General features: G+C 39.5%; 1 protein-coding gene across 1 annotated transcript in view; it reads right to left on the bottom strand.

The window, feature by feature from the left end:
- The window catches only part of TESPA1 (thymocyte expressed, positive selection associated 1), a 33,486-nt gene extending 10,939 nt beyond the window's left edge, over positions 1–22,547 (bottom strand). Inside the window, exons 1-2 of the mRNA XM_032211067.1 lie at positions 22,440–22,547; positions 18,336–18,394 (exon numbers count right to left, since the gene is read on the bottom strand). Of these exons, the coding sequence (XP_032066958.1) occupies positions 18,336–18,394; positions 22,440–22,547 (167 nt within the window). The remainder of the gene's footprint in view (positions 1–18,335; positions 18,395–22,439) is intronic.
- Positions 22,548–22,751: the final 204 nt, after the last annotated feature.

Below are 22,751 nucleotides of genomic sequence, written 5' to 3' on the forward strand. Positions count from 1 at the left end.
CTTCACATTCAGGATAGTATTTGGAAAAAATTAAAATAAGTATTTGTGAGAAGAAAGCATATAAAAAGCACATTTTTAGGAAGAGAGTACATGCAAATCATCCTAAAAAATGACAAGGCTTTCTGTGTACACTAAAACATGCACCAGCACATTCTTAAGAAGTAATTCTGAACACTGGGGTCAAAGGCATAGATCAGTGGTCACCAACTGGTGGTTGGTGAAAATTTTAGTGGTCTTCAGAAAGAATATTTGCATTTTTAATATTGCACTGAATACTATTTATCTTTTTTAAAAAAAATCATATTAGTGGTCCGTGGGATTTAAAATTATGAATTTAGTAATCCCTGAAGTCCGAATGGTTGGTGACCCCTGGCATAGATGACAAATAAGTTTATTTAGAACTGCAACCAACAATTGGCTCTTGGTCACAGTGTGCAACCACAGGCTCAAACTTACAAATGAATATATTGTATGGGGCATTTGTAACTTTGGTGCTTATTTAAACTGTAGCGTGCTATTGCTATTTCCTGATCAGCCCAGCTTTGAGACTCCGAATATCCCATCTGTGCAGGAATTTAAATGGAGGTAAAATATCTTAATTGAATGGTTGTAGGAGAAGGAGCAGCAGAACCTGTGGGCTGAGTTGAAAAAGGAATTAATTTACAATCCCTACATTTTTTTTTTTTAGTATTTTATTAATATTTATAGGCCGCCCTTTTCCCCGCGGGGACTCAGGGCGGCTTACATAAAATAGGGAGGGGGGGGTATAAACAATGAACATAAAACAATACATAAGAGTAAAATAGTACACAACATTCATTCTTCATTCGGGTGGGGACAGATTGTGATCTTATCCCCAGGCCTGACGGGATAGCCAGGTCTTGAGGGCTATGTGGAAGGTCTGGACGGTGGTGAGGGTACGAATCTCCACGGGGAGATCGTTCCAAAGGGTCGGAGCTGCTACTGAAAAGGCCCTCCTCCATGTAGTTGCCAGTCGACACTGACTGGCGGATGGTATTCAGAGGAGGCCCAATCTATGTGATCTTATAGGTCGCAGGGAGGTAATTGGCATAATCTCAAGTGAACTAAATCCAACCTTCCTCGACTTCCTGGGAGGAGCTTGCTGGTGGAGGCAGCAAAAAATCAGCTGCCTCCGAATTCCTGGCTACGTACCTGTTTAGAGGATCTTCCATCTGACGTCTTATCAGGTTTTCTTATCCTTCAGGCAAGAAGGAAAGAAGAAACTGTTTTGCTGGCAAATGCTCTTCGATTTTTGCAGCTTTTGTGCTTGCAAGGAAAGGGGGGCTAGCCCAAGGCAGAACGGCTGTCCGTGCTGGGAACTTCAAACTGCCTTGTGCAGGACAAAGTAGGTCTCTCCCACTCTGCTCAAAGTTTTGTTTGATTTATTCTTATCACGAGCTGGATCCGTTTACTGTGGACAATAATTGCTTATCAACATTTTAGCTTCTTTTCTTTTTCTCCTCCGAAAAATTATTTACTCAGAGGCTTCTAAAATGGCGCCGAGCAGGCTGGTTTCTCCGGTAATAACGAACACTTTTTGCTAATTCTCACAAGACTTCAAAAGAATTCAAAACAAAAGAGATAGCTTATCATATGTTTTGGTTTCACAATAGAAGAATTTTACTCCTTCATTAACTTTGCTTATTTGGAAGTTAAATGGTGATGAATCTGTTGAACGGTCTTGTTACAATGTTTACTCACTGAAACTTTTGCCAAGCCTTAAACTTCAAAATAAAAGCCTCTTTACTTAAAGTTGCATATTTAGGCAATAGAGTTTTATTAACTGCAGGCAGACAAATTTTGAAATGGCCTCAAAACCAAATATTAACTTGAAGTCGTCACCCTCTACTTCCAGGGGCACATCCTCAGTGCCTGGCACAAAGCTGCAGCCTCCGCTTCCTACGCCCCCTGCTGGGGATGTGTTAACGAAAGAATTTTTTCTGAGTAATCTAAGCGAGGCTCTTAATGCACAGACAATTAAAATGGAAGATAAATTTAGAGATAATAGAGAGGAGAGAAAAGAGGAAATAAAAGAAATGAAAGAAGAAATTAAAAGTGAAATTAAAAGTGAAATAAAAGGACTTAAACAGGAGTTGTATGAGAAATTTGAGGCTAAGGTTGATAAAATTAGAGACGACATGCTGAGTCTTGTAACTGTATTAACAGAACATATTTCTGGAGTGGAAGATACTCTAGAGGTTCTTAATGATGCCAATGCTAACTTGACATTGAAAACAGAGGTGGTGGAACAAAAAGTGGAAAATGCTGAAAAAGAAATTATTATGATACAGTACCGACAAATGGAGTTCGCATTAAGAGTAAGGGGGCTGCGTGAGGAGAAACAGGAGAACCTGAAACAGATCCTATCGGAAGCTTTTGACCGCCTGATGGGAAGACCAGGGACCAACCAAGGCTGGCAAATTGACAAAGCTTACCGCGTTAACTCCTGGCTGGCAAAGCAGAAGCAGCTTCCTCGAGACATCGTTATATATTTTACTACAAGAGAGTTCAGAAATATGGTACTGCAAGCGTCTTATAACACTAAGCTTCAAATTGGCGGTCAAGACCTGGCTGTTTTGAAAGAGATACCACCTCAAATGTTAAGAGCCAGAAGAGACTACGCTTTTTTGGTCGAAGAACTCAGAAATCATCAGATACAGTATAGATGGGATGCACCATTCGGCATCATATTTACATTTGATAAGCAAAGGTACCGCCTCAACTCTGTATGGAAAGCCCGAGATTTTTATTATAATATATTGAAGGCCGGACACCCTGCACCATCTGGACCTAGAGAAAGACCACAAGAAGGACAGCAAACTACACAACCACCAGACAAAATGGAGCATCTCTCTTCTCTAGAAGTGCAAGGTGCTATGGAACCAAGACCTAGCCGCATGACTACTAGACGTATGGAGAAACAAGCTAAGAAGCAACAGCATCAACAATCATCGGCCATCGATCAAGGAACTACAACAACAAATCTGGAAGCAGTGGGAGGAGCTAGACCTAAGGTTAAACAGGCCGTGCAGGAAGCTCTAAAAATGCTTCAACCAACCAAAGATGACAACTAAGATTTTAACATGGAATGTCAACGGACTGAACTCTCCACAGAAGAGGAAGAAAATATTTCATTATCTTAAACAGTTTAAGAACGATGTAATTTGTTTGCAAGAAACTCATATCAAGTCAACTGATCAAAAATATTTGATCAACTCAAAACTTGGTCAACATTTTGCAGCTTCTGCTATGGAAAAGAAGAATGGTATAGTTGTATACTTAAGAAAAGATATGAAAGCTGAATTAATAGAAGCAGATCCCTTCGGAAGATATATTGCTTTAGACTTAATCTTAGAAGGGAAAAAGACATTACTTTTGGGAATTTATGCTCCCAATCAACAGCAAGATAGATTCTATAGAAATCTTCATGCTAAATTAGTACAGTGGGACTATAGTTCCTGTATACTATTGGGTGACTGGAATGGAGTGATAGACACTAAGAGAGATAAGAAGATTTCCCGCCTAAATACCAAGATGCGAGCAAAGTTACCCAAATCTTTCTTTGACATTATGGATGATTTTGAATTGAGAGATATCTGGCGAGAAAGAAATGCAGAGGAATATGACTTCACTTTCTTCTCGGACAGGCATCAATCCCTTTCAAGGATTGATTTTATTCTAACCACTAATGATTTGCTTTCTAGGGTCAAGAAAACAAAGATTGCAGCTAGAGTCCTTTCGGACCATAACCCAGTTTGGATGGAGTTGGGAAGGGTAGTGCAGGCAAGAAGGTTTTGGAGACTGAATGAAAATTTATTTAGATATGAAAACTATATTAATGATTGTAAAAAATTACTATCTGAATATTTTGTTTTGAATATGAATAAGGGTACATCTATGGAATTTGTATGGGATGCAAGCAAAGCGTATATGAGAGGAGTTTTGATGAATATAAATAAAATACATAGAAATAAGCAAGGGTTAAAACGAACAGAACTGGAAGAGGAAATTAAGAGAAAAGAGCTGGAGTTAACAAGGAAACCAGACGATACAAAGGTTAAGGAAGCTATTAACATATTAAAATCTCAATTTGACATGTTGATCTCTGACCAGGTAGCTACTAATTTATTATATGCAAAACACAATACTTTTTGTAATGCAAACAAACCTGGCAGATGGTTAGCTTATCAGATTAGGAAAAAAAGGAAAACTCGAAATATATCTAAACTGATTTACAGAGGGAAGGAGGTGTTCCAACAGGAAGAGATTCAAAAGGCTTTCTGGGAATTTTTTACAGAACTGTATAAAGGGGATAAAATTAATGGTTTAGACATAGACAAATATTTAGACAAGGAGAAAATACCCTCAGTTAGAGAAGAACACAGGCAAAAATTGAATCAACCAATAACCTCGGGGGAAATCCTGCAGGTAATTAAGCAATTAAAGCCAGGGAAAGCACCAGGTACAGATGGCTTGACAGCGGTTTACTATAAAAACTTACAGTTAGAAATGGTAGAACCTCTTAGAGAATTATTTAATATGATTCAAACGGAAGGTAAAGTCCCTCCATCTTGGAAGACAGCGTTTATATCTTTGATACCCAAAGAAGATCAAGATACTACTCAACCCAAAAATTATAGACCCATTTCATTGCTGAATGTAGATTATAAAATTTTTACTAAAATATTAGCAAATAGGTTAATGTTGGTCATTCAACAATTGATACATACGGACCAAACAGGTTTTATACAAGGGAGACAGATGAAAAGTAATGTCAGATTAATTATTAATGTATTAGAATATTTGGGAAAGAACAACCAGATCCCTGCTGCGTTTATATTTTTGGATGCTGAGAAGGCCTTTGATCGAGTTAACTGGCAATTTCTGCTGAAGATATTGCAAAAAATGCAGATAGGAGATAATTTTTTACAGTCAATTAAAGCAATATACCAACAGCAAACAGCACAAATCATAGTCAATGGAAGTTTAACAGACTCTTTTCAAATTGGAAAAGGTACAAGACAGGGTTGTCCTTTGTCCCCATTATTGTTTATTATAACTTTGGAAGTATTGTTGAATAAAATACGGGGCTTGGATGGTTTAAAAGGGATCAAGATTAGGCAGCAAGAATATAGAGTCCGCGCTTTTGCGGATGATTTGGTCATAATATTGGAACAACCGCAGGAATCCAGTATGGTTTTAATGAATACGATTAATCAATATGGTCAAGTGTCTGGCTTTAAAACAAACTTAGGAAAAACCAAAATATTAGCTATAAATATGAATATTAAACAAAAGGAAGAATTAGGAGTGATGCTAGGATGTGAGGTAGTTAAAAAAGTCAAATATCTTGGAGTTAACATTTTAACTTCAAATGGGAAATTATATAAGCATAATTATGAACCACTTTGGCATAGCATACAGACAGAGATGAAAAAATGGGAGAAATTGCACTTATCTTTGCTGGGCAGGATAGCGGCAGTGAAAATGAACATTTTACCAAAATTTTTATTTCTTTTCCAAATGTTACCTATACTTAAAAAAGATGCGAACCTTTTAGAATGGCAGAAGGGTATCAACAAATTTGTGTGGGCAGGAAAGAAGCCGAGGGTAAAGATGAAAATAATGCAAGATGTACGTGAGAGAGGAGGATTGAAACTACCTAATTTAAAACTATATTATGATGCAGTGGCATTATCTGTAATTAGTGATTGGATTCATTTAACCAATGATAGAATATTGAACATTGAGGGACACGATCTGGTATTTGGTTGGCATGCTTACCTGTTATTCAACAAAAAATTGGATAAGAACTTTAAAAGTCATATTTTAAGAAATGCTTTATTGCGGGTTTGGAAGAAATACCAATATAAATTAAATGACAAGATACCCATGTGGGCAATTCCTAGACATGCAATTGAAAATATGAATACAGCACAAAAACAGGACAGATTTACTTACAGACAGCTTCTTACCTCGGAAAGGGGGGTATTACAATTAAAATCTTTAGAGGTATTAAAAGAGGAGAAGGTAGTTCAAACATGGTTCCAGTATGGGCAATTACAGGCTAGGTGGAAAATAGATCAAAAATTGGCTTTATTCAAGTTGAGGATAATCTGTTTAAACAAATAAGAGATCAAAGCTTAATGCATATAAAGAGGATATATAATGTACTAATACAGATGGATTCGGAAACAGAATTAGTTAAAGATTGTATGATAAAATGGGCTCAAAATATTGAGGAACCAATAATGTTGGATACATGGGAAAGAATTTGGGTAAGAAATGTGAAATTTACACAAGCTCAAAATCTGAGAGAAAATTTTTACAAGATGTTCTATAGATGGCATTTAGATCCTAAAAAGTTGGCTTCTATGTATCCGAATGTACAGCCTAAATGTTGGAGGTGTGGTTCTCTCGATGCTACATATTATCATATATGGTGGACCTGCCAAAAGGTTAAGGCATTTTGGATAAAAATATGGTGGGTCATGCAAAATGTTTTTAAAAGAAGGATAAAGTTTATTCCTCAGTTATTTTTACTAGGTATATGTACTGATTTTACAGTGGTAGAGACCAATTTGATTCTGCACCTGATAACTGCAGCAAGACTGTTGGTGGCGCAATATTGGAAGAAGGAAGACTTGCCTACAATCCAAGAATGGACATTGAAAGTAACAAACTTAGCTGAAATGGCTAAAATATCGGCATATCTCAAAGATCATTCAAATGAGAGATATAAACGAGACTGGAAAAAATGGATTGACTATATACAAAATAAATACGGGACTAAGAAATTCCAGTTAGCCTATGCTTAAGGTTAGAAATGATTTAAACTGTTAAAAGTTAGTTCAGTAAGAAGAAGCTAAGTTCAATCTAGAATGTCATTAATTTCTTTATTTCTTTTTTCTCAATAGATTTTAGACTGTGTTAGTTAAAAATCCATACCGTGTACGGGTTCTGGGAAGTCGGGGGGGGGAAGGAGGAGGGGGGATGGGGGGGTGGAGGGAGGGAGGGGTACACACAACAAAAAAATTTGTACTTCAATGTCTTAATGATTGACAAATGATGACATATTTGTGTTTTTTTTTAAAGAAAAATAAAAAAGTTCTCTTAAAAAAAAAAAAAAATCCAACCTTCCTCGAATTCCATTGACCCTTATCTAATTCTAAACAGGTGCTAATATACTAGTTGAGAAGACCCTGTGCCTAAGTATAGCAATAAATCAGTTTAATTGGACATGAATAGCAATTAATCTGTTTAATTGAACCTGTCATATGTGGACCTGATCTTTCACCCTGACTTTGGTTGGTTTTATAAGAGTTTCTGTACTCCTAAATTTTCTCCTTCCTTGTATGTCTGTAGATCAACTTACTACTTTTTGCCTTGTCTTCCAATTATTCCTCTCGTGTATGTCATATGTTCTCTTACTCTCTACTTTTTGCTCATTCCATCCCTGTTCTTCTTGATTTTTTCTTTCCATCCCCTTCAATTTATCCCCCTCCTCTCCTTTACCTAGCTAACACTTTCCTCCGCAAGCCTGTCTCCTCTGTTGCCTGCCTACAGTCTTGCTGTTCTTTCTAACATCATCATCACTAGTCACGAAAGCTAGTCCTCCTCCCTCTTTCCCTTAATTTGGACCTCCGGCTTAGGATCCAAGTCTTCCCGAGTTCAGGACTTAGCCTTCATCCTTGTCTCCTGAGATGTCAAACGTCTTCTGCTACTACTGCTACTACTAAAGGGGACAAGGAAGGTGTCAAGGAAGAACACAATGAAGTGTATGAGTATGAACATGTGCAGAAATGCGTTTTTGTGTCACTCAAACATTTGGCGTGTCATCTGTATGTAGGAATATGTTGGACTGCATCTGGGAAGAAGTCTTCAGCGAACTATGTAGTACATAAGGTAACGTTGGGTCATCACACTCTTTCAGTCTAAAGTGCCTCTGGTCTATTGCAGTGATAGAATTAGGGGACAGCCTGATATAAGCTATGGGAAGAAAGAAAGAAAGAAAAAGAAAGGAAAGAAAGAAAAAGAAAGAAAGAGAAGGAGGGAGGGAGGGAGGAAGGAAGAAAGGAAAGAAAGGAAAGAAAGGAAAGGAAGGAAGGAAGGAAGGAAGGAAGGAAGGAAGAAAGAAAGAAAGAAAGAAAGAAAGAAAGAAAGAAAGAAAGAAAGTCTACATGCTTTCCATTTCTTAAAGTAATCTCCTCAGAATGATATTTTAAGAAAATTCAAATATTTTATCCATGGTTTATCCACTGAAGAAATACTTAAAATTTTTACAATTTTTCAAACTTTGAATTTGTATAGAGTTTAAATTCAGCTCAGTCTGGGTTCTGAAAATCTGTGAAGTTTTTTCTGTGGTAGGCCTTGGAATTTGGAGGAAGTGAACACAGTGGGGGTATTCTGTTTATACATATGTAAAGTCTTGACAGTGTAGTTAATTAAACTGAAGTCAGTATTCTTCTCTGTGTTGGGTTCTTTCACAGACATTGTTTGCGTTTACAGATATACATGGCAGTTTATATGTTGCAGAGTGCAATTATTGACCAGGGCAGAGACAATTTGGGACAAGATTATTTTCTGATTCCCCTCCCACCTAAAAAAAAAAAAACCTAGAAAAGTTGCTTTCATTTAATGGAAATTCATATGGCTGAAGTTTCCCCCAAATTCCTTTGCAATTTCATTCCAAGTCAATCACTTCCACTTCATGTTGTGCTTAATGCAAGAATGAAAAGAGCAGCCATAAGTCAAATTTGAATTCATTATTTAAAATATTGAAAGTTTTAAAACAAGATATAACTTATTTGCTGTATTTTTATTTTTGTACTTTTTGAGTTTGGGTTGGTTTGGGGTTAATGTGGTTGGGTGTTGTTTAAGGGTGTTCTATCTTAATTTTTATAAGCTTTATTCCTTGCTTTGGGCTTTTCAAGCTACGAAATTCATAAAAGAGAGTGTGGTGTATTTTCATGCACAAGTCACAAGAGGGAGCAACAGAATAAATTCAAAATGAAAAGATTACACACAGGAATTTGCCGTGTGTACTTCAGCAAATAGACAAGACAGGAAATTCCTATCTGCATTTCTTTTTTTGCTTTAAATTTACTCTGTTACTCCCACTGGTAGTTATACCTAAAAATACATGGTATACATAAGTAGCTTTAAGGAGCAAACAAAGCCAGTCTTCACAAAATCTTAGATATGTTCACTTTAAATTAGTTTCCCTTTACTGTGGAGATATATATATATATATATATATATATATATATATTTTCTGAGGTTTTCGCGGGTGTTAGTATGTAGGTCTCTAGTTGTTCGGGTTTTCTCCCGCGTAGAATTGGAAATGTCTTGGCGACGTTTCGACGAAGTCACATTCGTCATCTTCAGGCTGCTGCTGACTACTTCAGGTTTGGTGTTTCCAGGAGTAGTGTGGGATCTTGGCTGGCTGAGGAGGTTGGGATATACACACACACACACACACACACACACACACACACACACACACACATATATATATATCCCAACCTCGAAGTTCCAGATGTTTATAACTCAATTGTAGCAACAGATCTGCTTTTCCTGCACTGAATACGGCTTAGTTATAAACAAACATCTATACAATTGCTCTGATAATTTATTAGGAAAGCAATCAGACACATGATAACTGCTCTAGAAACATCATGACCTGACCTGATTGATTTTCAATGAAGTAACAAGTGTGGAGGAAGAAGTCAGAGAGGTCATTTAGGGGTGTGTGTGGTTTGTTGTTTCAGGATTTAATCACATCTTTTGGTTGCCTCCCTCCAGAGACACTTCGAAATTGCAGATTGCTCCCTCTGGTGAATGACACATGAAAATATATGACACTCTTCCTTTTATTGATTCTCTTCTTTGAAAAGCCCAAAACAAAGAACAAAACACATAAAGTATCAAGAAGCGCCCCATAATAAAGTACAATTGTGGATGACTCGCAACAAGAAGAACAATAAAACTAAAACCAAAACCATGTCTTCTCATTCATATGGGCAATCATATGAATCAGATTGATAAGAAGGATGAATGGATGGATGGATGGATGGATGGATGGATGGATGGCAGGTGGGCAGGCAGATAGACAGACAGACAGAGGAGGGAGGGAGAGAGATGTTGGCTTCTACTTTCACAATTAAAGTTGTCTGTAGAATGGCTTCTACACTCACAATTAAAGTAACCTGAGATGACATGTTTTCTCCTCCTCCATTCCAATAGATTCCATGTTCTCAGCAGATTTTCTTAAAACAGATTCGAATCACACTGGCACGAATACAAGACTCGAACAGGGGAAATGCTGAATGCACATATATGGAGAACACAGATGAAGGTTGCATTTGTGATGTGTTAGAACCAGGATGAGGATGGATATCATCCATTCCTACGTTACAAAATAGGAAGCTACCTATACTGAATCTATCAGAATGGTATAGAGAGGCCACCTTCTCTTAAGCTCTCAAAACAGAAAGATATGAATGTTTGATTATGTGTTGTAGGCTCAACCTTTTTAGGCACCTTATAAGTCAACAGGACAAGCCTGCTGATAATTTTCAGAACACTGTCTGCAGAACACTTCTCCTACATCCCTTCCAAGGTATAGGAATACTGCTAGGAGATTTGTCCTCAACACACACCATTGCTGCTCCCCAAACAGCCAAGTCTTTGCAGTTGTACAGCTGCAAAATGGAGATTAGCCCCGCCACCTGTACTCTAGGGGCGGGGCTTATCTCCATTTCCTAGCCCAGGGAGTGTGCATTGTCTGTGGTCATGTAGCCAGCATGACTGTACACAGAGGGGTATGGAACATAGTTACTAAATTATGTTTATTAATCTAGTATTTGTTTTCAATTTTAGATCATTAGTAATTTTGCCATTTCTAAACTTCCCACATTAATGTGAATTTATGGATTTGGGTGCATTGGTAGAATGTTAAAGGCTGACCTACAATTGTCTTATAGTAGTGATCTATAACTGCTCATCTCTGGGGATTCCATGGTTTTGAATCAATTTGCCTCCCTTAAACGAAAGTATCCTACCTCCCTCAGCTGTTTTCATGTTACCAAAACTGTATCTAATACCGATCCAGCTAGAAATTGCAAGCTAAATTGAGCAGGGATCAAGCGGAAGGATATACCTGGATGGTTGAATTCCCAGGAAAAAGCCCATAGATTAGGGCTACAACGTTGTGTTGTTTGCACAATTTCCAGCAGCAAAGAGTAAAGCAGTGTTTCTCAACCATGGCAACTTTAAGATGCGTGGATTTCAACTCTCAGGATTTCCCCAGCCAGCCAACCAGACATGTTGGCTGGGGAACTCTGGAAATTGGAGACCCCACATTTGATTTGATTTGATTTTGATTTGATTTTATTAATATTTGTAGGCCGCCCTTTTCCCTGAGGGGACTCAGGGCGGCTCACATAAAATCAGGGAGGGGGAATACAGACATTGACATAGTGACATATAATAAAATAGTAAGCAACATACACTCATCATTCGGGAGGGGCGGCTATCCTTATCCCCAGGCCTGACGGGCTAGCCAGTTCTTAAGGGCTGTGCGGAAGGCCTGGACGGTGGAGAGGGTACGAATCTCCACGGGGAGCTCGTTCCAAAGGGTCGGGGCTACTACTGAGAAGGCCCTCCTCCTTGTAGTTGCCAGCCGGCACTGGCTGGCCGATGGAATACGGAGGAGGCCTAATCTATGTGATCTTATTGGTCGCAGGGAGGTAATTGGCAGGAGGCGGTCTCTCAAGTATCCGGATCCACTACCATGTAGGGCTTTATGGGTGACTAATAACACCTTGAAGCGCATCCGGAGACCGACAGGCAGCCAGCGCAGCTCGCGGAGGATAGGTGTTATGTGGGTGAACCGAGGTGCACCCACAATCACTCGCGCGGCCGCGTTCTGTACTAGCTGAAGTCGCCGGATGCTCTTCAAGGGCAGCCCCATGTAGAGCACATTGCAGTATTCCAGCCTAGAGGTCACAAGGGCCCGGGTGACTGTTGTGAGAGCCTCCCGATTCAGGTAGGGCCGCAACTGGCGCACCAGGCGAACCTGGGCGAATGCCCCCCTGGTCACAGCCGTCAAGTGGTGGTCAAACGATAGCTGTGGGTCCAGGAGGACTCCCAAGTTGCGAACCCTCTCTGAGGGGTATAGAATTTGACCCCCCAGCCTGAGAGATGGAATATTGGTGGAATCTTTGGGAGGGAAACACAACAGCCACTCGGTCTTTTCTGGGTTGAGCACAAGCTTGTTAACCCTCTTATGACATCTTAACAGTTGTCATGGTTGAGAAACACTGAAGTTAAGATTAAAAGGTCTTCTGCTCTATGGCTCAGAAAGTTCCTCACATTCAACCCCGAGCAACCTTTTCCACTGGCGTCTTCCTGGTATGTCACAGTACTACTTCACCAATCACCCCCAGTTGACTTTTGCTGTAGAATATCAACAAGGAGACATGGAATGTGAAAGACTTCATTTCTGAAGTGACACATGTACCACCCACAAACTGAATGCAAATTATGTTACCTCCCTTCTCATAATCCCCACCCAGCCGAGATCTTTTGGGACACGAGGGCCATATAAACAGGAAAAATGTTCTGTTTATGATCATGCCGTTTTTATTCCTTCGTTGTTACTGTTCTAAAGAAAGCTTTTCTAAAAGGAAGGGAAGATAAAAGCGGCTCGGGAGCTTTGCTAGGCTAGCCATTCATCATCAGGCACTGCAGGTGTCTACGTGAAATTATGGGCATCTTCTCCCCAGTGCAGTTCTGGAGAGGGGGCATCCTCTGGAAAAGTTTTTTATTTTTATTTTTTTATTCTCTATAAACAATTATAGGTATGCATTCACATAGTTATTATTCTTTTTTTACATTCGGCATTCTTATACATTTATCATTCCATTTACAGGGTTATAATATACCATTTGGGTTACTTTGTTTACCATCCCTCATCTGTTTTGACACCACCTTCCTTTCCCTTTCTTTTCTCTCTCCCTCCCTTTTCTACTTTCTTACTTCCTCTCTCCTTTCCTTTCCTTCTTCCCTTTCCTCTCCCCTTCTCCTCTCTTCCTCTTTCCCTTCCTACCCTCTCTCTCCTCTTTCTCTCCCTTCCATCCTTTTCTCCTTATCTCTTTCTTCTTTCCCCCGTCTTCCTCCCCTTTTCCCTCCTCCTCTCTTCCTTTCATTTTCTCTTGTTGTAGGTTTCTCTTCCAGCTCTTAATTTTTATTTTGTTGGGGTGGTATTTCCATAGACCCAAAAATAGTTGAATATAATTTCATATTCCGAACTACTCAAAATTTCCACTACTGGTTCTCCAGAACTGGTCAGGACCTGCTGAATACCACCTCTGATTTCCAGGTTTTCCCCACCCAAATGAAAATTCAAGTCCCTGCCCAGCACCCACATATCCATCACATGATCCAGACCAGTCAGGCACCATCCAAAACTGGAAGTACCTCCCAGTCACACCATCACAGCTGCAGGGCAAAGTGTCCTTGACTCTCTGAGAAAAGAATGTTACTTTGACTATATATCACCCATATTCCATATAATCCCCCCTCCCATTTTCTCACAGTAAAAATCGTGGCTGGCCTGAAAGCCCAATGTAAACAGATGGCTTCCAGGTCTGACTTCAAGATGATATTTTGTGAAAAATAACACGATTGCTTATCATGGCTTGTTAGATCAAGAATTGGGTACTATAACAGTTCAGAACAATGATTTAATCAGCAAGCAATAATTGGCCATGTCTTTGAATCAAGTGCTCAGACACATCATCAATCCTGAATCTGTGTACCAAACAATGAGAGAAGCGGAAGAATTTATATTTGGAATTATCAGGAGATGAAAAGGGGCTGACTTCATGGGAAATAGCTTTGGCATTCTCAAGTTGAGGCTTCAGAGGCCCATTTAAAAACTGAGGCAGCAAACCTGGTTTATCACCTTTGAAACAGTGAAATAATATGGATGGCTAGCATCTAAGAGAAGATAAGAAATCATAGCATCTTCATAGCACCTCCAATATTTCTTTGAGCATCTGAAGTGAAACTTTACCATGATTTATTGCCATGTAGAGAGAAAGGAAGGAAGGAAACAAAACAAATAACACCCCAAAAATGTTAACTTTCCGATGCTTTTTCATCTAATATAAGCTAAATAAAAATAAAGGGTTCTCATTACTTAGTATAGTATGTGACAGACTGTATCAAAAGAAAGAGGTTTCGTTGATCCAGCATTCATCCTTCGGGATTAACTTTGATCCTTTTCAGAATCAGCTTCACTATTTGTAATTGTAATTAGTAAATAATGATGTAGCTATTATTACTAACAGTAGGCATCTCCCAATGAAAAGTGATGTGGAGAATCTATTAGCAGCTGCTCATCCATATTGCAGCAGTCCTTCCTATCATATCTTTTGTATATCTGTATAACAGATGCTTCCAACATGACAGCAGAGTCTGTCTTCTCCTACAAACTTCAATACAGCCTTTTCTGATTTAGACTTATTTTGTGGACATCCAGATTTCTTGGCTACATATCCCAGTGTTTCATGACAGACTGGGTGTAATAGGGGTTAGAATCCTGTTCTGGCCCCCCTTCTCCGTCCAGGAATGAAAGCCAAAACAGACATACAAAAAGAATGTTTAAATCAGTCCAAGCTCTCGTTGGCTGCAAGCCCAAAATAAACAAAGAGATAAAAGTCCTATAAACAAACGCAGCACTGCAAAGAGGCTTCTTCCAGCAAACCTACTTCTCCAAGTTGGTTTCTCTTGATTTGTGAATGTGAATGAGAACGTTAACTCCTGCAACCAGGGCGTGGCACAAACAGTCTCTTTTATACTCAGGAGAGGATCTTAATCAGCATCAGCTGCTCATAATCACCTCCTGTAGTTACTCCTTTGTTCTTTACGCCGAGTAGCCCTGTGCCTGCGTGCATCCTGAAACAACTCCCAAATGTTTTCCTGAACATTCCCTTTGATCCAATGCTCTGCCGCAACTTGGTGGCCAACCAGTCTCTCCTCGCCCTGCTCAGAGTCGACACCCTGTCAAGGGTCCTCCACCTCCTCCTACGCCAACTCATAAGACCCCTCGCTGTCGGAGTCTGGCGGTAGTTCCAACGGCTCCTGCCGGGCCACAACAGAATCCAAAACACAATTTGGATCCAAATGGGTCTGGTTGTCAAACCAGGGCTAGATGCATCACATTCTGGCCCTGCCCCTGCCCAGATTAGCGAAGTGGGGAAAAGCCCCAATACATCATGTGACTATGCTATGACGATGCGAGTTTTATATCCCTGCTTTACAGGTTTGGCCTTGAATATGACTTGCATTCATCCTGCCAAAGAATGGCAAGTAATTTCCTTATCACAAGCAGCTGTCAAGACATTGAGAAGTTTGTTTCCTGTCTGCAGTTTCAGCTAAAAGTTGCAGATTCTTATTAAACCCTGCAGCAAGTGTTCGGTAAGATGCCCTGCTTTCTTTACATCCAAAGTGGACATCATTTTTCAGACACTCTTTAGCCATTTTAATCTGTACAACTTAATCAGGTAACAAAGAACAACAACAAAAATTCAATAGAAATAATCTCCAGGCATTTTGCAAGTTCAAAAAATACAGAATCCATTGGGGGGGGGGGTCTAATGTCACTTCACCACCACTCTGAACATTGCCCTGTTTTCCATATGGGACAAAGGGACAAAGGTTATCCAAAGCAACATATATATCAAAGATTAAAAAAGAGAAAAAGCAATTAGGGTCCAGCAAGGGGCTGAAATAAATCAGCATTCAACCACTGATCAACTTTTAAAGCAAAGAGCAAAATAAAACAATTTTTAAAAATGAAAGTTAAAATTCTGGCATGCTTAGAAAACAAAATATTGACAGGAAGATGGATATGTCCAGTGACTTCAATCGCTTCCAGTGAGAATTGGAATCTTCAACACCCCCTTCCCCATTGGGTCCACAATGATCAAAAAGTTATCTTGGGTCACTCCTAAAGGCTCCCATTCAAAACCAGGGAGCAGCACTGCCAAAGAGCCAACTTTAGCAGTGAAATCAGCAGATCGTTGGTAAGAGAAACAAAGAAAACCTTAACGATCAGCAGCCCTCTTGGATGGAGGGGCCAAAGTAGACATCATTTTTTATCACATGACCTATACATGGAATGTATGTGCTTATGGTTTTCTTAAAAAAGCAATGTTTGTGGGATGGTGTGGGATTTAATTGGTTTCACCAAATCAGAAGTGCCCGACCTCTCCATCTGTTCTTTGCAAATGGTAGCCAACATTTAGTTGAATTCTGGATTATAGCAGGGTCAATAAAAATAAAAAGTCATTTTTTAACCCTTGTACCTTTAATAAGTAAGTACAAAGAATTTCCTGTTCACATTAATATTAAGTCAACAGAATATGATCTAAGCAAAATTAGAACCATCTTATTGGCGTGATAAGCAGCTGATTAGCAGAGATAATGCTCTTAAGCTCTGGAGCATGACAGGATATCTTGAGATACTGCTATCATCTCTCATCATGAGCCAAGTTGGGCACAGCTGCCAAGGGTTAAAATTCAACCATATCTAGAAAGACAAAGGTTACCTAAAGAACATCGTATGAAGGAACAGCCTCAATTAATGTCTTGGGTCTGAATAAGAAGCCATAATACATGGCAGAAGAAACAGAAAATGGAAATAAAATTCTACAATATAAATTAAGGAGTCCATCACTCTTAAGATACTACCGGAGAAGCACCTCTAAGAAAAGGATTGGACCTTTTTCTAGGTTAGCATTAATCTAGCTCTCTTTGCATTAGCAATTGAAATTTACAGACCGAGATGGGGAAGTTCTAGTTTCCATATTAGGGTCAGTCCCAGTTCACTTTTGGTTTCAAACACCTACATCACAGCTACAGAAAAGGAGGGTTAGGAGCTTAAAAACAGATGACAAGGTCTCTGCCTCAAGATTAAGCAATCTGCATTGGGAAGGCTGGGGGCTTCTAAATGTTTCTGAACCGGAGATGCTCCCAATTGCATGCCATGTTGATTGGGGCCAGTGGGGTTCAAAGTTCAAAATCTTTCGAGGCATCAAGTCCTCTCTGTGTGTCTATCACACAATGACCCCAGAAGACTACGACAGGAAAAAGGGGATATTTAAATCTGGGATAGTAAGTGGTCTGTGTACTGGCTGGCCGTAACACACAATAGACTACTGAAACTTTTTATGGGATGCTAATATAGGATGAGGCTAAAGCAATAGCAAGCAACCTGATGCTTTTCAAATGATCTTGACCACAGCTGCCAAAAACTGTTTGCTTCAAAATGAGATGGGCGGAGAGAGGGGGGGAGGGAGGGAGGGAGGGAAGGAGGGAGGAAGGAAGGAAGGAAGGAAGGAAGGAAGGAAGATAGATAGATGGATGGATGGATGGATGGATGGATGGATGGATGTAGGGACAATGGTTGAATTATAGGGACAGTAACCAAAGCAGCTGTAAGTCATCAAGTTGCTTAACTATGTGGTAGAAAATTATTATTTTTTTAAATATGGGAACTTGAGAATCTAAATAGCTAGTGATCCATATAGTCAGCAAAAGCCAAACTTAATCTAGAGAATTTGCTACCCAAAAACGAACATCCTACTGTTCCTACTTACACACTGCATCTGATTTACTGATTTATAGACAAAGCAAATATTACAAAAACTAGTCTATATTTCTAATCCTCTTACTCTTCTCCAAAGAAAACCAGTAGGGTTGCCCCTTGGAATTTCTCAACTGCCTGGAAACTGGGGAAGGAGAAATGTAACAATAAAATTTAGGCTTCTAGTTTTGCTTGTCATTTAGCGATGTGAAGGGTACACCACGGAGGATGGCCTAAAAATCAAGGCATGGCTTGCTAGGGCAGAAATGAAAGGGGAAACCTGAGGAGAGCCCTCCCCAATGAATGCCCTCTAGGAAATGTCCTCTAGGATGGGACTATAACCTGATCACCTCAGCCATAACAGTTGGAGTTCTGGGAACCAAAATCCTGGATTTCAAGTGTGCAGATGGTTGTCTTGTATCAGAGATCAATTTCTTTCTTTTGTGACTTTGGGAGCCTTGTCCTGAACTGAAACATCATCCTCGTTTTCTAGACACAACCAGTTCTACCTCCCCATTATCTTCCTTACTCCTCACTCTCTTTTTACCTAAGTTTTAAGTTTACAATCAAACCAAGAAACCTCTTCCCCAAATCTCATAGCATGTGCTTCTTAAGATACTGCAAGCCACACCTTGAGTCTCCTGATGCCATCACTTACCATCCAGGACAACTGGGGGTGGTTTCAGGAAGATCTGCTCCTGGAGCTGGACCCCCTTCCTAAAGACGTCCCATCCGTCCTGGCTCTTTAGCATGGGGCTAATAAATATCCTTGCCAACGTCTGCCCTCCCCCGACCATATCTGCGTCAGCGGAGAAGAGAGGAAGCTGATCTGTTTATAAGAGGAAACTTTATCTATATAAGTACTCCTCCGTGTGTTCATGTTTCTTTTCATGCAAAACCTCAAACAGTGCCGTACATCCGGATTCACTCACCCCAATGAGGAAATGCTTAATGAGCTGCCAAGTGATGGCAGTAAGGAGAAGCCTTCAGTTCTTCAGAGCACTTGCTCATTATTTTTCACACATACACACATTTTTTTCTGATGCTTCTTTAACTCTAAAATAACCTTTCTCTCAAGGGAAGTACCCTAGATCTCTTTTACACTGTAGATGACAAGTAGAATCCTCAGTATGTCCAGATGGTATTGAGAATCCAACGTGTTTACATCAATCCCCCCCCCCAATTTGGTAACTCCCAAACATCTTTGCTGGAACATTCCATTGAAGGTCAGTGCGGTGTGATGGTTAAAGGTTAAGGTTAGGACTGAATAAATGTGGTCAGTTGGAAACTCACTGGGTGACTTTGACCAGTGTCATTCATTCAGCCCAATCTATTTCATAGGGTTGTTTTGCTGAAACAAGACACAAAACTAACAAATAACAACAACAACCCAACCTAGAAACTCTTAAGAAGTAGTCCTTACCCTTTTACAAGCATTTTGGATAAAAATATGGTGGATTATGCAAAATGTTCTTTAAAAAAGGATGAAGTTTACCCCTCAGTTATTCTTGTTAGGTATAACTACTGATTGTACTGTTATAGAGACTAACTTGATTTTGTATTTAATAACGGCAGCAAGACTGTTGGTGGCGCAATGCTGGAAGAAGGAAGATTTGCCTACTATTCAAGTATGGACATTAAAAGTAACAAACTAGCAGAGATGGCTAAAATATGAGCATATCTCAAGAATCACTCAAATGAGAGATATAAACTGGAGTGGAAAAGATGGATTGACTATATTCAAAATAAATACGGGACTAAGAAATTCCAGATAGTTTACGACTGAAGAAACAAGGAATGATATAATCTGTTTAGAGTTAGCCTAGCAAAGAGGAGTTAAAGCTCAAATGAAAGATGATACTAACTTTCTTTAAGTTTATTTTAGAACATCTTTGTTAAAGATTTATACCCTGTATTTGTTCTCGGAAGTCCGGGGGGGGGAGGTTGGGGGGGGTTCAGGGGGGAAGGGCAGGGGGGGAGGTAAACATTTTCAAAAGTTTTTTTTTTCTAAACATTTTCAATAAAAAAAAAGTAGTAGTCCTTAGTACCAGTTAAGCTGCATGGAAATTTGGGGAGTTGAAACACACATCTGGGAAGTGGCAGATAAGGAAATGTTAAAGGGATGTTGTGAAGGGGAAGGCACTTCCGTGCCTCCAGTGTTTCTGCTCTTCAGGCAACGATCATGATAATCCACTCTAGACTACCCCTATATATTCTGGAGGTTAAATGCTATGACAGGAGAAAGAAAAGCTGCCACCAATGGAGGTGCAAGATGGGTGAAGCAAGAGTTCCCACCAATGGAGAAACAGACTACATTGAAATTTTGGAAAATTTCAAGGAAAAAAAAAGAGGAGCTTTATTATGATTTTTTATGCACAGCAATAGAAACAGTCATAACCAAGCTCAGCTCATGACTGAATTCTTTATAAGATTAGTGAACATTTTAATTCATTTCCTTTTAATCTTAGTACATCAAATGAGTCTAACCACCTTTGAAATGGAGGATAATTTCATAAGGATTTACTGTTTGTCCTGACCGAAAAGGCCTGAAAGCCAGGGATTAAGGTAGCATATGTTCTCAAAGCATCAGTCTCCTTCAGGCAGAGTAAATGCTTAACCAGCTGGAAATGCCATTATTCAAGAGCCCACTCCACTTAATCCTTGATCTCCCCCTCCTCCATCAACAATCCAGAAAGTGGGGAGGGTTTTTTTAAGAAGTTGAACAATCCTGTCAGCCTCATCATCTGTTTCATTGCTGGCTCCATCATTTCCTCAGTCATCAGTTGTATCTGTATTTAGTCACTGCTTGCTCCATCTCTCATCCTTTTCTTGCTGTATAATTTTCTCACGCTTATTATCTTGCTTTGTTAAAACAAAAAACAAAACAAAAAACAGTTGCCCAAAGACTATTGACAAGCCCTGGTAGATATATGGCACCTTCAGCCATTGCTATTCCTTATGAGTAATGCAGGGGTGGGTTCCTGCCAGTTCTAACCTGTTCTATAGAAGAGGTTCCACAAATCTACAGTGCCGTTTAGAACTGGTTCCAGCTCCCTCCCCCCACAACATCTGCATATCATCAAGATGAAGAGCGAGAGGAGGAATTCTAGGAGTTGAAGTCCACAAGTCTTAAAGCTGTCAAGTTTGAACATCCCTGGGTTTTTTTTCTAAAGGATTAGGGGTGCAAGGGTCTTGTAACTTGACAGCTTTAAGACTTGCACACTTCAATGCCAGAGTTCCTGAGCCAACATGACTGGAGGAGGAATTATGGGAGTTGAAGTCCACAAGTCTTAAAGTTGTCAAGTTTGAACACCCCTGGGTTTTTTTCTAAAGGGTTAGGGGCGCAAGGGTCTTGTAACTTGACAGCTTTAAGACTTGCGTGCTTCAAATGCCAGTTTCTGAGCCAACATTTTGGTTGCTAAGCAAGAGCGTTGTTAAGTGAGTTTCACCACATTTTACAAGTTGGCCACGCCCCCAGTCACATGGCTGGCAAGCCACTCCCACCCAGTCACATGGCTGGCAAGCCACTCCCACCCAGTCACATGGCTGGCAAGCCACTCCCACAAAGCATGCCTACAAAAGAGGTTCTAAAAAAATTTGAAACCCATCATTGGAGTACCACCTATCAGAAGGAGCATTTATTTCTGTGTGTTTGCTGAGCCTGAATTATGGTGGTATAATCAGGTAGCTAGTGTCTGATTTTTCCTGCTGCCCAACGTAAAATTAGAGAGGAGGAGGATATATACCTATCACAGTGGCCAATAGGAGCTAACCAAATCCCCTGCTATGTCTTCATGTCACTACTAAAGTGTTGCAATCATAGATGGATCAAGGGTTGTGTTGGGAGAAGATGGAAAATACTACATCAATATCTGAAGTCAGTTAGCATCAAGTATGGCTTGGAAATGTGCTGAAGTCCAAGTCATGAGGGCATGTTCATAAGAAATAGTCAGTAAGGAATCTCCAAGGTACGTTTAGAGGGACAAGCGATAAGCTCAAGGAAAGCCTTCTAGATTCTCAAAATAAACTAGAAAAAAATGGCCCCATCCACTTTCTTCAAAAATGGTCAAAGCTCAAAAAGAAAAGGCAAAAAGAAAAAAAATAGAACAAAAAAAAAAAGACAAAAATGACAAAGGACAAGGCAGGAAAAAAGAACAAAACACAGGTATCTATTATAAAAAAGAAGAAGTATATCAACTGGTTACAACATGCTTTGGTGCATCTCTTCCATTAACTCATATTAGTTCAAATATCTTAACTCCTGCCTTGTCCTTTGTCGTTTTTGTCTTTTTTTTTTTGTTCTATTTTTTTCTTTTTGCCTTTTCTTTTTGATTTTTGATTTTTCTTTTCCCACTGATGTGGGCAGGTATTGTTCAAGATTATTACTTGTATTAATATTTTTAAATAATAATTACAGTCAAATGAAAATGGATATATAATAATGCTTAAGTTAATAGGAGTTATGTTTGTTGACCGTGCAAGATCTGTAATCGATTGATACATTTTCTACAGATGTAAAGAAAGATGCTGTACTTGTTTCAATTAAAATTAAAAAACATTTATTATAAAAAAAATGGTCAAAGCTACTCCAACTTGCTTCAATACCTTTTACTAGATATGGAGAACAAGGAATAGAAGCAACTTAGCAACGTTTCAGAAAAACTTTATTCCATCCCTGCCTATAAATGATAGAACTAAAGCCATATAAGTGAGCTACCATAGCTTCTAACAGTCAATCCATGAAAGCAGTGACGCTCCTAACCATTTCCAGAGGAGAGAGGCACTGTTCAAAATAGGCATCAAACAGGCATTTGGACCTTTTAATTTCTTGGCTTGGTAGCTTTGGGATCCCAATGCTGGAATAATACATGCTAACGAATAGCTGCTGCTGAATTTAATTGGGGAAAAAGCAGAAGCTGAATGTTTAGAGGGACACTGGGAGCAAACATTGAGTTCTACTTTAACAGTTGGCATCTTAAATGAATTTCAATCAATAATTGAAAATCCTTACATAGGAATTGCACAAGGCCCAGTTATACCCTGAGGCAGATGAAGAAAAATAGTGGGCAAACTA

Source organism: Thamnophis elegans, chromosome 2 (genome assembly GCF_009769535.1).
Source record: "Thamnophis elegans isolate rThaEle1 chromosome 2, rThaEle1.pri, whole genome shotgun sequence".
Taxonomy (NCBI): Eukaryota; Metazoa; Chordata; class Lepidosauria; order Squamata; family Colubridae; genus Thamnophis; species Thamnophis elegans.